The sequence below is a fragment of the Haliotis rubra genome, unplaced genomic scaffold (genome assembly GCF_003918875.1).
Source record: "Haliotis rubra isolate DU_JTF1 unplaced genomic scaffold, ASM391887v1 Scf376, whole genome shotgun sequence".
NCBI lineage: Eukaryota > Metazoa > Mollusca > Gastropoda > Lepetellida > Haliotidae > Haliotis > Haliotis rubra.
Genome location: NW_025767053.1, coordinates 84,727 through 99,762, shown reverse-complemented (window position 1 = coordinate 99,762; position 15,036 = coordinate 84,727). Strand labels below are relative to the sequence as shown.

At 41.7% G+C, this 15,036-nt stretch overlaps 2 protein-coding genes and 1 long non-coding RNA gene across 7 annotated transcripts; all 3 read right to left on the bottom strand.

The window, feature by feature from the left end:
* Nucleotides 1-1,663: 1,663 nt before the first annotated feature.
* On the bottom strand, nt 1,664-4,042 carry LOC124286124 (cell wall protein DAN4-like). Its single transcript, XM_046722465.1, has 3 exons — nt 4,035-4,042; nt 2,646-3,526; nt 1,664-2,310 (listed from the first exon to the last, which is right to left on the bottom strand). The coding sequence occupies exons 1-3, from the start codon at nt 4,040-4,042 to the stop codon at nt 2,132-2,134; spliced, it is 1,068 nt and encodes a 355-aa protein (XP_046578421.1). The 3' UTR covers nt 1,664-2,131.
* Nucleotides 4,043-5,212: 1,170 nt separating this feature from the next.
* LOC124286116 lies at nt 5,213-13,214 on the bottom strand. 5 transcript variants are annotated; one of them, XM_046722455.1, is made up of 8 exons: nt 13,042-13,204; nt 11,677-12,057; nt 11,134-11,271; nt 10,890-10,917; nt 10,546-10,571; nt 9,043-9,108; nt 8,547-8,682; nt 5,213-5,943 (listed from the first exon to the last, which is right to left on the bottom strand). In XM_046722455.1, the coding sequence occupies exons 1-8, from the start codon at nt 13,121-13,123 to the stop codon at nt 5,910-5,912; spliced, it is 891 nt and encodes a 296-aa protein (XP_046578411.1). In that variant the 5' UTR covers nt 13,124-13,204; the 3' UTR covers nt 5,213-5,909. The 5 variants fall into 5 exon arrangements, with proteins under 5 accessions (XP_046578411.1, XP_046578410.1, XP_046578413.1 ...); XM_046722454.1 differs by having other exon boundaries at nt 11,125-11,271; nt 13,042-13,202; XM_046722457.1 differs by having other exon boundaries at nt 5,213-5,368; nt 8,551-8,682; nt 11,125-11,271; nt 13,042-13,201.
* Nucleotides 13,215-14,096: 882 nt separating this feature from the next.
* LOC124286117 lies at nt 14,097-15,034 on the bottom strand. Its single transcript, XR_006900951.1, has 2 exons — nt 14,851-15,034; nt 14,097-14,663 (listed from the first exon to the last, which is right to left on the bottom strand). It is a non-coding gene; the product is annotated as an uncharacterized LOC124286117 (long non-coding RNA).
* Nucleotides 15,035-15,036: the final 2 nt, after the last annotated feature.

The following is a 15,036-nucleotide window of genomic DNA, read 5'->3' as shown; positions in this document are numbered from 1 at the left end:
TATTACTGCTATACATAGACCAGGACTAACACAGTAACAAGACGCCCAACTAACGTTGCAGGAAATGCCTCGTTCCAAATCAATGAGCAGTAAATCATAGTACTTCCGACACAATTATTTGAGTGCATTATATAATTGATTTCTCTTGTACATTCGCTAACCATAGACTTGCCATACAACCGTTGTCATCTTCATGTATAAGAGGACATGCTCTAATCTCTTCCTGTCAATCCTTCATTGTTATTTTGCTCATTTTTAGTCAGTCTTTTGTTGATTTTTTTTCATCCCTAATTGGTTCATTTCTCTATGGAAAAGCAGTTTTTCATTCTAGTGTCTTTCATTTGAAATTTCCTGTTTTGTTCAAATTTGTTTCAAATGATCAATTTTTTAACGAATTTTTGCCAAATTCTCTGTGACATGTTTTACTACTTCCCACTTTTTCTCGTAATAACGTCCCTTTAATATATTTCTGTATTACGTTCAATACGTTCCACAAATACTGATGAATGCCGCCCTAACAACTGTTCGGCTGTCATGTGTATATTATATGGTTTCGTGTCCTATCGTGTCAAAGAAATGTAGCCCCAAATGCAAATAGTGTAGTAATTGCTTTCTATATTTTGAATTGTTGATTTTTTGGTGACATATACAATCAATTTGTTGCTCTTTTTTCAGAAACATTTTCTGAAAAACCAGACCGTAATATGTGGTGTTGCAACATACGGATGTTTCTGAACACCGGACCGCACTATATGGTGTTGCAACATACGGATGTTTCTGAACACCAGACCGTACTATATGGTGTTGCAACATACTGATGTTTCTGAACACCAGACCGTAATATGTGGTGTTCCAACATACTGATGTTTCTGAACACCAGACCGCACTATATGGTGTTGCAACATACGGGTGTTTCTGAACACCAGACCGAACTATATGGTGTTGCAACATACGGATGTTTCTTAACACCAGACCGTACTATATGGTGTTGCATAATATGGATGTTTCTGAACACCAGACGGAACTATATGGTGTTGCAACATATGGATGTTTCTGAACACCAGACCGAACTATATGGTGTTGCATAATATGGATGTTTCTGAACACCAGACCGAACTATATGGTGTTGCAACATACGGATGTTTATGAACACCAGACCGCACTATATGGTGTTGCAACATATGGATGTTTCTGAACACCAGACCGCACTATATGGTGTTGCAACATACGGATGTTTCTGAACACCAGACCGCACTATATGGTGTTGCAACATACGGATGTTTATGAACACCAGACCGCACTATATGGTGTTGCAACATATGGATGTTTCTGAACACCAGACCGCACTATATGGTGTTCCAACATACGGATGTTTGTGAACACCAGACCGCACTATATGGTGTTGCAACATACGGATGTTTATGAACACCTGACCGCACTATATGGTGTTGGTACAGACAGGGAAGGAAATGGTGAAGCACGCACTTCCAGTGTAGCTGCGTTCTGTTAATATAGACAGTGTTCTAGAACGTCAGAAGCTTTTTCACGGGTTTGCGGCCATGGATTGTGCAGATGTTCGAGTGTATCCTCTTTCTCGCATAAGTGGTTACATGTTTCGTCACATTGTAGCATGCTGGTAAAAAACCTGACGCAAAATGCGCGCTTACGAACAAAACAATTTATAGTCTTCATTCTTAATTTACAAAACAGTGAAAAGCAAATGTGTATTAATCCATTACATGGAAGAGTGAAGCCACAAATATGTGCATCCTTTTCATTCAGTCAACCAGAACTTTCCTGCCATAACTATCTCCAGTCACACACATCACTGGTCCGGGGGAGGTTATGAGTATGAACCTGCAGCTTCCGTATCAGCCGAGTTCATCAAGCGCAAAGGATGGAACGGAGAAACTGGTTTTGAACGATTGAAGAATGATGTTGTCTTAAAAAACGAAATTTCTTGAAGTATATTTTGAGCCTATTTTACAGTATGTGTTGTAACTCTTTGAAAGGCTGCCACTGTCAGATGTCCTCTGACGAAGTCATCCTTATGTTTTGGGAAATGTTAATACAGAGTGGTTGCATTGTGTTAAAGAATCGCAATGCGTGTACTAAGGCAGCATCTGAGCATCTAACTGCATGTTGGTGATGGGGGGAAATTACAAAACTTGGACTTATCGTCCCACAGCGTTCCTGGCGGGCAGATGTTTGGAAAGGCACCGTTCACTGAGCACACTACATAGTGATCACATCCTCCCCCACAGGAGTGGAAGCTTCCTTGTAGACCAGCACAGTCCGACACACAGGAATCTGAAACAAAATATTATCTGTATGTAGATTCTCAATAAACACAGTTTATTCAACAGGGATATTAAGTTATGTGTACCTGTAAATGATGAGGTTTATACGGTATAGTTATGTCTCATATTGTAGCGACAAATGACATGCTGATACATACCGGTGTTGAATGTACAGTGGAAATCATGCGCGGATCTCATGTTCATCTGAGTTGTTACTACAATAATATTCATTACGCAGTAAAGGTTATGCTTTTAAAACCACGCAATCAGACGTAGCCATGTTCAGTTATGTCTGTACATGTGTCAAAATAATTACAACAGATAATTTTCGAAAGATGTACTTACCTGCTCCTGACGTCGCCATCGCAGTACTCGCAGTGGTAGGTGCTGCAGTAGTTGCTATAGTCGTAGTCAGTACACTAGTCGTAACTGTGGTAGGTACTGCAGTAGTTGTTAGAGTGGTAGGTGCCGCAGCCGTTGTTGTAGTGGTGGGTGTTGCAGTAGTTGTAAGAGTGGTAGGTGCCGCAGCCGTTGTTGTAGTGGTGGGTGTTGCAGTAGTTGTAAGAGTGGTAGGTGCTAAGGGCGTTGTTACAGTGGTAGGTGTTGCAGTAGTTGTTACTGTGGTAGGTGTTGCAGTAGTTGTTACAGTGGTAGGTGCTAAGGGCGTTGTTACAGTAGTAGGTGTTGCAGCCGTTGTTGCAGTGTTAGGTGTTGCAATAGGTGTTACAGTGGTAGGTGCCAAGGGCGTTGCTACAGTAGTAGGTGTTGCAGCCGTTATTGCGGTGGTAGGTGTTGCAGTAGTTGTTACAGTGGTAGATGTTGCAGTAGTCGTCACAGTGGTAGGTGTTGCAGTAGTTGTTGCAGTGGTAGGTGTTGCAGTAGTTGTTACAGTGGTAGGTGCTAAGGGCGTTGTTACAGTAGTTAGTGTTGCAGTCGTTGTTACAGTGGTAGGTGCTGCAGTAGTTGTTACAGTGGTAGGTGCTGCAGTTGTTGTTACAGTAGTCGGTGCTGCAGTAGTTGTAGTCGTTGTTACAGTAGTAGGTGCTGCAGTAGTTGTTACAGTAGTCGGTGCTGCAGTAGTTGTTACAGTAGTCGGTGCTGCAGTAGTTGTTACAGTCGTGAGTGCTGCAGTCGTTGTTACAGTAGTCGGTGCTGCAGTAGTTGTTACAGTGGTAGGTGCTCCAGTAGTTGTTACAGTGGTAAGTGTTGCAGTGTTGTAGTAGGTGCTGCAGTAGTTGTTACAGTGGTAGGTGCTTCAGTCGTTGTTACAGTAGTAGGTGCTGCAGTAGTGGTTACGGTGGTAGGTGCTGCAGTAGTTGTTACAGTGGTAGGTGCTTCGGTAGTTGTTACAGTAGTAGGTGCTGCAGTAGTTGTTACAGTAGTAGGTGTTGCAGCCGTTGTTACAGTAGTCGGTGCTGCAGTAGTTGTTACAGTAGTAGGTGCTGCAGTCGTTGTTACAGTATTCGGTGCTGCAGTCGTTGTTACAGTATTCGGTGCTGCAGTCGTTGTTACAGTAGTCGGTGCTGCAGTAGTTGTTACAGTAGTCGGTGCTGCAGTAGTTGTTACAGTAGTCGGTGCTGCAGTAGTTGTTACAGTAGTCGGTGCTGCAGTTGTTGTTACAGTAGTCGGTGCTGCAGTAGTTTTAGTCGTTGTTACAGTGGTAGGTGCTGCAGTAGTTGTTACAGTAGTAGGTGCTGCAGTAGTTGTTACAGTAGTCGTTGATAAAGAGGTTACTTACACATTTGGTTTATGTTCTATACGTGTGATTGTGTTGTTAGTGTGTTAGATGTCATTTGTTTATGTTTCAGTGTGTAAATATAAAAGTAGCAATAGTTGTGTGGGTGATTCTGGCACGGCTGGACTTTTTAGTTTGGTTAGCCTCATTAGCTCAAGCTCTAGGCTTGGACTTCTCCCATGGACTTTACGGAAAATACAAAGGCTTCCGAACAGTACATTACATTGGGTGTCACGAGGGTTGTATTCCTGGCAAAAAACCTCGGTACGGTTTAAGTTTCAGTTAAGAGTGAGTGAGTTAAATTTAACGTCACCTCGGCAATATTTCAGCCATAAAGTGACGAGAAGAGTTCTATTAAAGTTCATTTCTATCACAAAGGAAAACAAAATATTAGCAAAATAGCACAATTTATGTCTAAAAACTAACCTCTTCAATTATTAAAGTAATCTATTTAACACAATCACGAGTTGGTGGTGGTAGGGTGTGTCTGTAACTGATGACTCCTGATCACTGTCCACCGACAGATTACTGCCTACTGAACACTGCCCACCGACTAATGACTGCACACTGAACACTGCCCACCGACAGACGACTGCCTACTGATCACTGTCTACCTACAGATGACTGTCTACTGATCACTGTTCACAGACAGATTAGTGCCTACTGATCACTGTCCACCGTTGAATGACTGTCTACTTATCACTGTCCACCGTTAGATGAATGCCTACTGATCACTGTCCACCGTAGATGACTGCCTACTGATCACTGTCCACCGACTGATGACTGCCTACTGATCACTGTCCACCGACAGATGACTGCCTACTTATCACTGTCCACCGATCGATGACTCCCTACTGATCACTGTCCACCGACAGACGACTGCCTACTTATCACTGTCCACCGACAGATGACTGCCTACTTATCACTGTTCACCGACAGATGACTGCCTACTGATCGCTGTCCACCGACTGATGACTGCCTACTGATCACTGTCCACCGACTTATGACTGCCTACTGATCACTGTCCACCGACAGATGGCTGCCTACTAATTACTGTCCACAGACAGATGACTGCCTACTTATCTATGTAGGCTGAAGTAACTGGAATGGTGTGTCAGGGAAGGTTGCAACACGCAAATGAAATCGGTTGTTTGTTGTATGTATTAGTTTTATTTCATACAGCTGTGCACAGAAGACAACACACAAATGGGATGTCATCGTATCCCAATTGCGAAAATCGATGTTCATGCTGTTGATCATTGGATTGTCTTGTCCAGACACGATTATGTATTCCAATATGCATAGCTTGAATATAGCTGATTGCGGCGTTAAACTACAAACAAACAAACAAAACAACACGCAATTGGGTTTGCTTGCTTGCAGTATAAAGGAACACTGACACCACGTCAAACTTGTCTTAGTGTGAAACCAGTTCCCTACCAAGTGTGAGCCAGGTTCACAGCTCGACGAGCGAGACAGTAAATGCATGAAACAATAGCGTATGTCTTCTTGGTCATCTGATATACAACAAAGATATACCTTTTGATCTTATATTAGATAACGTCATAAAACGGTAGTTAACTATACAAAAATAAGCAGATTTGATTCCTTGGATTAAAAGCAACGCGTGTTCCACTGTTTGTCAGGAAGAAGTTTATAAGAATGCCCAACCTCCTGAATCATTCAACTATGAAAACCTACGGGGAAGAAAACGTTTCTCCAATGAACATAGTTAGGTGCTGTGTGAATCTGAACTGTGACTGGGGGACAGAGGTTAGGGTAGTTCGTGGAATTTGTAAAAAAAGCGAAGGAAACGTTTTGGCTTAAATCTGTGGCATCGGCGTCGTCCATCCTGTCAGTTGAAAGAACAGCTCTCAGGTAAGAGTTGATGTCCGGCTCAGGACTGATCTGTGAAGATGCATGGCGGTATTATCATTCTGCACCAGCAGTATATATCATTGATTTCTGAAGATTTATATTCATACATTTTCATTCATTCCTTTTCAATACCTTGGACAAGCTGGTTATATATTTAACGTGCTCGAGCCCTGAGTATGCTCTGAGTGGGGAAAATCAGCACTCACGAGGGGCATGCATGAGGGGCATGAACGTGTCAAAATGCCAACAGGTAATTCTGCATCACGCGCAGAAGGAACGCCTAACTTGTTTCTTGGTTTTACTGTTTAGCGACCGTTCATGTACAATATACAGTCGCTCTCTGATTGTCGTATTGGGTCTGCTACATATCATTGCAGTTATCTGAAACCACGAAACAAGACGGTTCGCCTTGTTTCTTCTTCTTGCAAGAAAATGTGGGATTGTTAACCTGACCTTTAAACATGGTTACCGAGCATTGTAACGCCTTGTCACTAACTTACCCCGAACATTCATTTGAGTAAACGTTTTGTTCAGATTTTTACATTAACTGGTTAATTGATGCTTGACATAAGTGGTTGATATAAGTGTGCCCAATCGTTAACATTTTGTATCTATAGAAACACGTAACATATTGCCTACCTCCAAAGAGCTAAAGAGTTCGTGGCGTGCACTTTGTAGTGTTTTGCATTCCCGAACACAAATATCAACACAAGAGGAGATAGTTTTCATCTATATATACTGAACCGCAAAAGAAACGAAAGTAAAAATTCAGATTTAGAAAAAACTTTACTTTTAACAGATAATGTATGAACACAGGTACATAATAACAATCAACACTTGTTGCATGGTTATTTGGACATGTCAGTTACTGCATGGAAACATTGTTGGTTTACTTTGCATTGAAGACAAAATCGAAATTGATCCAGCAAGTCAGTAGCGCGTATGTCCACCTCGTGCATTCACTACAGCTGTGCACCGCCTGAACATGGAGTGCATCAGACGGTTGACAAAGCCCTAGGGATTGCCGCACATGTCCGGATGATGGCTGCCTGGAGTTCTGCTGCAGTTGTCAGTCGTCTCTGCAGCTCGTCCCAAAAATGTTCGATCGGGTTTAAATTGGGACTGACAGCAGGCCATGGCAGTAGTCGGATGTTATGCTGCTGGAAAAATGCCTGAGTGACTCTAGCAGTGTGGGGCCTGGCATTATCTTGCTGGAAAATGTGTTGCTGGTGTCGGACGAAAAATGGCACAACCTGGGGTCGGAGGATCTGTTCGATATCACGTTGGGCAGTGACTCCATTTCCCCGACCTGGCCCAACATTCTGGAAGAATACTGGCCCTAATCTCTGATTCAGGCCAATCGCTGCCCATACCATAACGCTCGGACCTCCCCATGCATCATCTTCCATTACACATTCGTCAGCAAAGCGTTCACCTCGTCTTCGCCATATTCCAACTCGGCTGTCAGCATGAGAAATGCAAAACCGACTTTCATCAGAGAACAATACCGGTCTCCACTGTTGATGACGCCAGTTTCGATGCAACGTAGCCCACTGCAGACGATTCTGACGATGTCCCGGTGTGAAGATAGGACTGACTGACTGACTGACTGACTGACTGACTGAGTTTGAGTTTACGCCATTTTAGCAATCTTCCAGCTACATCACGGCGGGGGAACACCAGAAATGGGCTTCACACATTGTACCCATGTGGGGATTCGAACCCGGGTCTTCGTGAAGATAGGACGTCGAGCTGGACGACGACAACGGAGTTGGACTGCTCTGAGTCTGCGCCGAACTGTATCTCCGCTTATTGCTCGGTTGTGACGTGCAATAGATTGTCGGGGAGTCTCGTTGGCAGATAGGAATCGATCCCCGATGTGCGAACGTTGAATTTGTCGATCTTGCCGTGGTGTTGTGACTCTCGAACGTCCAGGACGTTGGCGGTCAGCAGTGGTCTGTGTAGCAGCAAAACGTTCCTGAAGACGGTAGATGGTCGTTATGTGCACATGGAATGCATTGGCAACATCTGCAACACTCTGTCCAGCTTCAAGACGGCCGATGGTTTGTTCCCTCTGTTGTGTCGTTAACCTTGGCATTCTTGGTGGGCGTTTGTGGGGAGTGATTTCAAACTGATTTGAGGGCATTTTTATACCCCTATGTGTCCCTGGCATGATGCGCATCATGATTTTCATGTAAAACTTCTGCAACCCCATCCCACGATGTACAATATCCAAGAGAAATCACCAAACAGAACCTGAACATTAACAAACTGTTTTTTCACAACAAAGGTAACCAATGTGTAGTTACACTATAATATTTAACAGTGTTCTGTCGAATATTTATTCATTTTGAAAAACTTTCGTTTTTTATGCGATTCAGTATAGTTTTAATTTGAACAAATATCATCAACACCAATGGATTAGATCGATCGAACGATCTTTCACGGAAGTACCAACATCAAGAACACCACCCTACGAACATGAGAGTCGGCGGACAATTCTTGTGTGTGTTTATGTTGAAGTCAAACCGTGCTGTCTCTGGTTTTAAAGCTAATCGTACCATCATAATAATTATATTTCATAAGTCCCTACTCCTTGAGATGAGTTAACTGTCGAGCAGAAGGAAACCAACCTACCGCCGCATGCTGACGTCCTCCGTTTGTCTGGTTTGGCGTAGATGCTGCCACCATCCACGCCGTCTTGGCCACAGAACTCTGGCACCGTCTTCGGCTGTTTCTGAACCTCACTGTATACATCACACTCTTGTCCTGAAATGGTACTTTGAGTAATGAATTGCCGAGCAATACATTGGCTTTAAGTGTACAGTGTAATGATATCGAGTAATGTTCTTTTCTTCTAAATTTAGCATAAGCTTCAATGAAGCAAAAGTATCTTTTTAATAATATACGGACATAATTTCCTTGTTTAAGCGTCACCGTGCAGCAGCAGTTAGAAGAAGCCGCTATACAAATCACTAATTATTATTTATTATTACGTTATGAGTTATTGTCTCAATATATACTACAATTTCATTTAATGCATCTAAATGGGCTATCCACAACATCACTTTTGGTCATGCTACACAGAAGTTACAGAAGGTGTATTCTGAACTAAAAAAACTAACAGACCAGATTTCGGGGCATGGACACCGTTTTCATCGTCACAGGAGCTGTACATAGGGTTGTCCTCCATCACTGTAATTTGAATAGGAGACGAATAAAACCATAAATATGGGTAACCTAAAATAGCTCTCCATGGTATTAAGCTGGACGATAACACAACAGTTCGTCAATTGGTGACGTCGCACTTGTACCTGAAAAGAAAGGACGTCTCACATCCATGCCCACTGTGTCAAATGGAACAGGTGCATTTCGCCACGAAAGTAATCATCATTGTACATTGGCGACTCAGCAGTATCATCATGCAGGGATAGATTGACTATTTCCACAGTTGTTCTCTTAGCAACTAAAAACTGTTGCCTCACTATCTGTACTGCAGGTTGAGATATAAATGTTCTTTGATGTTGAGATATAAAGGTTCTCTGAGTGGCATTTAGCAGTTGGTGTTTTGAACAACGATGGATATACAACTTCTTTATAACATAGTTAGTAGCCACACCGAAACGTCACTCATATCTATAATATAGAAGCTGTATATCCACAGAACTCTGCTCGAGATTTAAAAGGTCTGATTTACGTATTTCATTCATTGCATTCCAGAGATTAATCATAATAATAGAAAGTCAACTGTCTGATAACGACCGCTGTCATAGTGTTGTAATATTGCTGAGTGAGACGTTAAAAATTAAGCAAGGAAACCCTGAGGCTGTGTCAGAAGAGCAAAGGTTTGTTAACAAGTCTTTGCTATTTAAAAACTATTATTGCTCTGCTTGTATCACAAAACTGCGGCCCCATTTTGATCGGACGGGATATTGGAGTGATGGAATGTTGGTTTAAATCACGAGGACTCTGGCGTCCCTGTGCGTTGACCTAATAATGAATCAGGGAAAAAAACATATTATCTCACAGTATTATAGATGAGTACGGGAAACTTTAGTACTTATTTAAGATTAAAAATATAAAACTAAACATATTAATATCTCCATTACTTCTGTAATTACCAGTGATCTCGATTCCTCGATCTGGGAACTACTTTCACTATGGTGTGAAGAGACTCAAACAATGGTATCTTTCACTGATCCAATGTACATATACATGGATACGACCAAATCTTGGCGTAAAAAAATGAACCTCGGCTTTAATTGATTCCCCACATGGAGATATATTGCAGGAATATAGCTACACGCTACGTACATCCATACTCACTCACTCACTATCACAGAAGCGCAATCAACTGTTCTAAAGGTGACACACACTGGCAGAAGGCACAATCAAAATGTACCTCTGACTCTCTCGTCATTTACCCATTATATGCTTAAACGATGAAGGAAAGAATCAGAGAATCTGTTTATACACACTATGTACAGACACATGGATATGCCTGTTATATACCTTGTAAACAAATGGAACATCAATAGTCAAGCTCACTATATTTCTCACACACAACAACCTCTGTCACCACTCTGTCACCACTCTAGTTTGTTTAAAGGACACGCCACAGACTTAACTTACCTAGAGGCCCATCTGATTCTTGGTCCCTGTGGAACAAATCAACAGTACAATGCATAACATGGTTAACTAATCACCTGGCACTAGATTTTCGAAGCTCTGTTAGCGCTAAGATAGTCATAAGTTAATGTTAATATATGGCACTTACAACTATCTTAGCACTAAGAGAGCTTCGAAAATGTAGGCCCTGCACAGTAAACATATGGAACATGGGAACCCATTAAAGAAGACTTTTGAAACTATATAAAAAAATACTGGCAATATGTTTGCGTACAATAAGCTAACAGACAAGTCTTAGCTTTAATTAGAGAAACATAACGTAGTACACAATACAAGTTACTACTTACTTTTCAGTCTGTACTGATGTCCGCCCACCTGAATTGTGAAATGGGAAACAATCACTGCCCAAAGTGAGAAATGAAATGTTAAGTTTTAAACGCCTTCTTCAATCTATAATGCATTGTCCTCTAAGACGTATTAAATGTTATAAGCATTTATACCAAATGTACAGAAGCCACACGAGTTTCCATCCTTGAAAATTACAACTCCATCATTGGATGAATATACGACATGTGAACCTACCCAACCTGCCATCATCAGTGTTTCTTGTCCTCCTGTATCTGAGTAGGACACACATCGTAATGACAACAACTAGTAGCATCAGACCGCCACCAGCGACTCCAACTATCAGCTGAGGTGTGCCTGAGTCTGGGATAAATCTTCCAGCACCTGTAGATTACATAAGATATACAATATGTGTTTGGAACATCTTGCTAAGTAAAATATATTCCTAATATCACTTCTTCAATAAATAAAAACATTCGTACGAGTGTGTGTTTGTCTGTGTCTGTCTGTGTGTGTGTGCATGTGCGAGTGTGTGTGTGTGTGTGTATGTGTGTGTATGTGTGTGTCTGTATATGTGTGTGTGTTTGTATGTGTGTGTGTGTGTGTGTGTGTGTGTGTGTCTGTGTGTGTGTGTTTATGATTACAGATACATCCATGTCACACCCGTGTCACACCCGTGTCACAAGCGTGTTACACGCGTTCTGAACGCGTTCAAGGGGAATGCAATTTTAGACAGTAGTGTACGTATGTCGTGTTTCGGTTTATATACAATTGCAGCAATAAACTCACCTAGGCTTTGAACATGAAGCCCAATGTACTGGCTTTGATATCGAACCTGTTGTGCTCGAATGACGACACAGAACCAATCAGCCTCAAAACTGGTATCGACCTCTCTTATCCTCAGCTTGAATTGACCATCTTCACAATCCGTTTGTTCTACAGACAGGCGTGGTAATGTCTGATTCTTCAGTCTACATCTACCATTGAAGTACTGCACATCTGCCGTTTTAACTCGCTGGTTGTTTCTGTACCATTCGACGAAGACATTATTTTCTGCAACAGATCTGCGACACACGAAAGTTATATTCCGACCTGATGTTACCGTTCTATTTGTACCGTTACTGGGTGGAGAAAACTCTGTTATTCTTTGATGCGCGTCGAAGATGATTTCTGAAGGGTAGAAAAAAGATTCCCGTCCAGTACTGCACATGTACCGTTGTCAACAGCCGTTCTAACTTATAATCAAGTCACGATGCCTACACCGAGCTCACTGACTGTAACATCAAGACAGCGTGGTAAGATCCGGATGGCATACGTCTGAATATAGTATTATTTAAACTTGGTTTATTGCTTGTCATCGCAGCTCCACCTAACAGACAGTTGCTTACTATTGACCACCTGATTGTCTGGTCAAGACTCGATTATATACATTATTATATCGCCTTCATAGAGCTGGAATATTGCTGGGGGCTGAGAAACAAATAACATAACTTGGACAGGTGTGATTATTCAGGTATAATGGTGCAAAATAGGGTGTCATCTGGGATTAGTTTACCACCACCCCCACCCCCCATCTCTCTCTCTCTGTGCTATGTTCTTTTCTCTCTATCAGCAACCCCTTCAGCACCAATAGAAGAACTGAAATGATTAAATTCCATGCCAATGCTGAATACAAGATAACGGTCACTGTAATCATTCCCTTCCTTCTAAACCGCCTCCGTGGTGTAGTGGTTAGAGCGTCCGCCCGTAGAGCGGAAGGTCGCGGGTTCGATCCCCCGCCGCATCATACCAAAGGACGTTAAAATGTGGTACTTGTTGGTCCCTGCCTGACGCTTGGCATTAATAAGTTAATGAGGACTGATCGGCTCGGAGTAAAATGTGTCTGAGTGGCGTATTCATGCTTAACTGCGGCATAGTATCCCAGTGGGCTAGCACTATACAACCAGCTTAAATCCGGGCTAGTACAAGCAGCCATACATACACACATGAGCGAAATATTCTCAAGAACGACGTTAAAGCCATTTTCACCTCAACTCAACCCTTCTTAATACAACCAGTAAATATCGCTATAACGTTGAACGGTAACGCATATGCTCTAAACATTTAGAAACTACATATCTCTTATAAGTGAAACGAATGAAGTTTGATACCGACCCTGCTGTGCTCCTGTCAAGCCATATGTGTACAGCGACATAACCAGCCCATACCACAGAGCTCGGTGGTTGTCAAGTCCCATGGTGTGGGGATACGTGTGTATATGTGACTGTAATACAGTGCATCTTCATCATCGAATGAGTTCCCGTCACCACCATCCTTCCCTTAAGGACCATTCTGGGCGACCACGTGTGACTTCTTGTGGACATTACATCACCCTTCCGGTGTAAGTGTCAGTCTGTTGTGACACATTCACTATGGGGATATTACGGAAATATGTTGTAAATGACCTGAATATTAGAACAGCAAGTGAGAACTTGGGGTTGATTGGGGGCAGTAAGGGACCGTTCATAATTTATGACTAGAGGGGTGATGATGATTTTTATGGAGAAGCATGTACAATGTGAATGACCCCCCTAAAATGTATGTACAAAGTAAGAGACCCCCACCCCCAGCCCCCTGCATGTCCTGTACAAAATCGATGACCCCTTGTTTTAATGTAAAATATATGCACGACGTAAAACCCAATTTCACCTCAGTATTTACTAACCCCAAAAAACCCACCCCCCACCCTCCACCCCACACACGAACACCTTCCCTTCCAAGAACAAAATGGATGACCCCATTAAAATCATCCATAAATAATGAACGGTCCCTACTGATCACTACAGCTGTACGAGGACCATCTTCAGAAAATGTAATCTGGGCGTATGGTTGTAAGCACTGACTGCGAGCCAGGCCGTCAAGGTCTGATCAGCTAGTCTAAGATTGTGTACACCTAAAGTTCATTCACCTTTGCAATATCGCGTTTTTCTTGTACACAGACTGTACCTTGATGTATCAAAAGGTTTATGTATGGTATATATAAGAATGTATGTGTTAAGTTGTTTCGCATGTTCGTCGTTGAGCAATAGAACTGAATCATATCCGCTCTGAATTCCGAAACCCATTCTTGCATTTTAGACTATTATTCTGGATAATCGACTGCCGCATCTGACCATCCGACGGGTCTAGTTTGGTTACAAGAAGAGCAATAATAGTCAGCAATAACGAAATTATATTAAAATGTTTTATTGATCTCAAATGCAAAAGCAATGCATAACAAAAGGCATGGCTGACAATTAGGAACGTGAAAATAAGCAAAGGTAATCCTCTCGGATTTATACAAAATAGTGAAAACTTCATGATGGAATAACACGATAACGACAAATCAATTTTTTTTTTTTTTTTAAATACCACAAAACGCATCGCTGACAATAAGAAACGTTAATCCTCTCGGATTTATACAAAATAGTGAAAACTTCATGATGGAATAACACGATAACGACAAATCAATTTTTTTTTTTTGTTTAAATACCACAAAACGCATTGTTGACATTTAGGAAGGTTAAAATAAGCAAAAGTAATCCCGTCGGATGTAAACAAAATAGTGAAAACTTTATGATGGAAGACCATGATAACGACAAAAAAAATTAATTTAAAAAATACAACAAAACGCATTGTTGACAACTAGGAACGTGTAAATAAGCAAAGGGTAATCCTCTCGGATTCATACAAAATGGTGAAAGGCTCTGAAAACGATATGGTGGCATACTAAGATAACGACAAAACGAAAGTTACAGCTCCATATCTAATTACAATGTTTTAATGTAATCAGGACTAACTTGTATCAACACACACACAGTGACAAAGATATACACATACAAAATAATATTAAACACTTATAATGCACAAGCATCCACGCATGCTCAAGGCGCAATGATAAAATCAGAGAATAACATACAAAAGCGTGTTCTTATTGCTCGCTACCTCTCGGGTTATCTTTAGGTTTTACTTCTAAACTATTGTCGTCTACCCAACTCCATTTTGTAAAACCCGTGAAGATCCGTGTTAGAACTGGTCAGCAACCCACGCCTGTCGTAAGAGGCGACTAATGGGATCAGGTTAGTTAAGCACGCGGACTTGGTTGACAAATGTCATCGAATTCCAATTGCG

Excerpts from the sequence above, each read along its gene's own strand:
- LOC124286116 (XM_046722454.1), bottom strand. The coding sequence starts at position 13,123 with ATGGGACTTGACAACCACCGAGCTCTGTGGTATGGGCTGGTTATGTCG. Across the intron at positions 10,572-10,889 it reads ACATCAGTACAGACTGAAAA|GGACCAAGAATCAGATGGGC; the intron begins GTAAGTAGTAAC and ends TTTGTTCCACAG. Across the intron at positions 5,944-8,546 it reads ACGTCAGCATGCGGCGGTAG|ATCAGTCCTGAGCCGGACAT; the intron begins GTTGGTTTCCTT and ends GCATCTTCACAG.
- LOC124286124 (XM_046722465.1), bottom strand. Across the intron at positions 2,311-2,645 it reads GATGGCGACGTCAGGAGCAG|ATTCCTGTGTGTCGGACTGT; the intron begins GTAAGTACATCT and ends ATTTTGTTTCAG.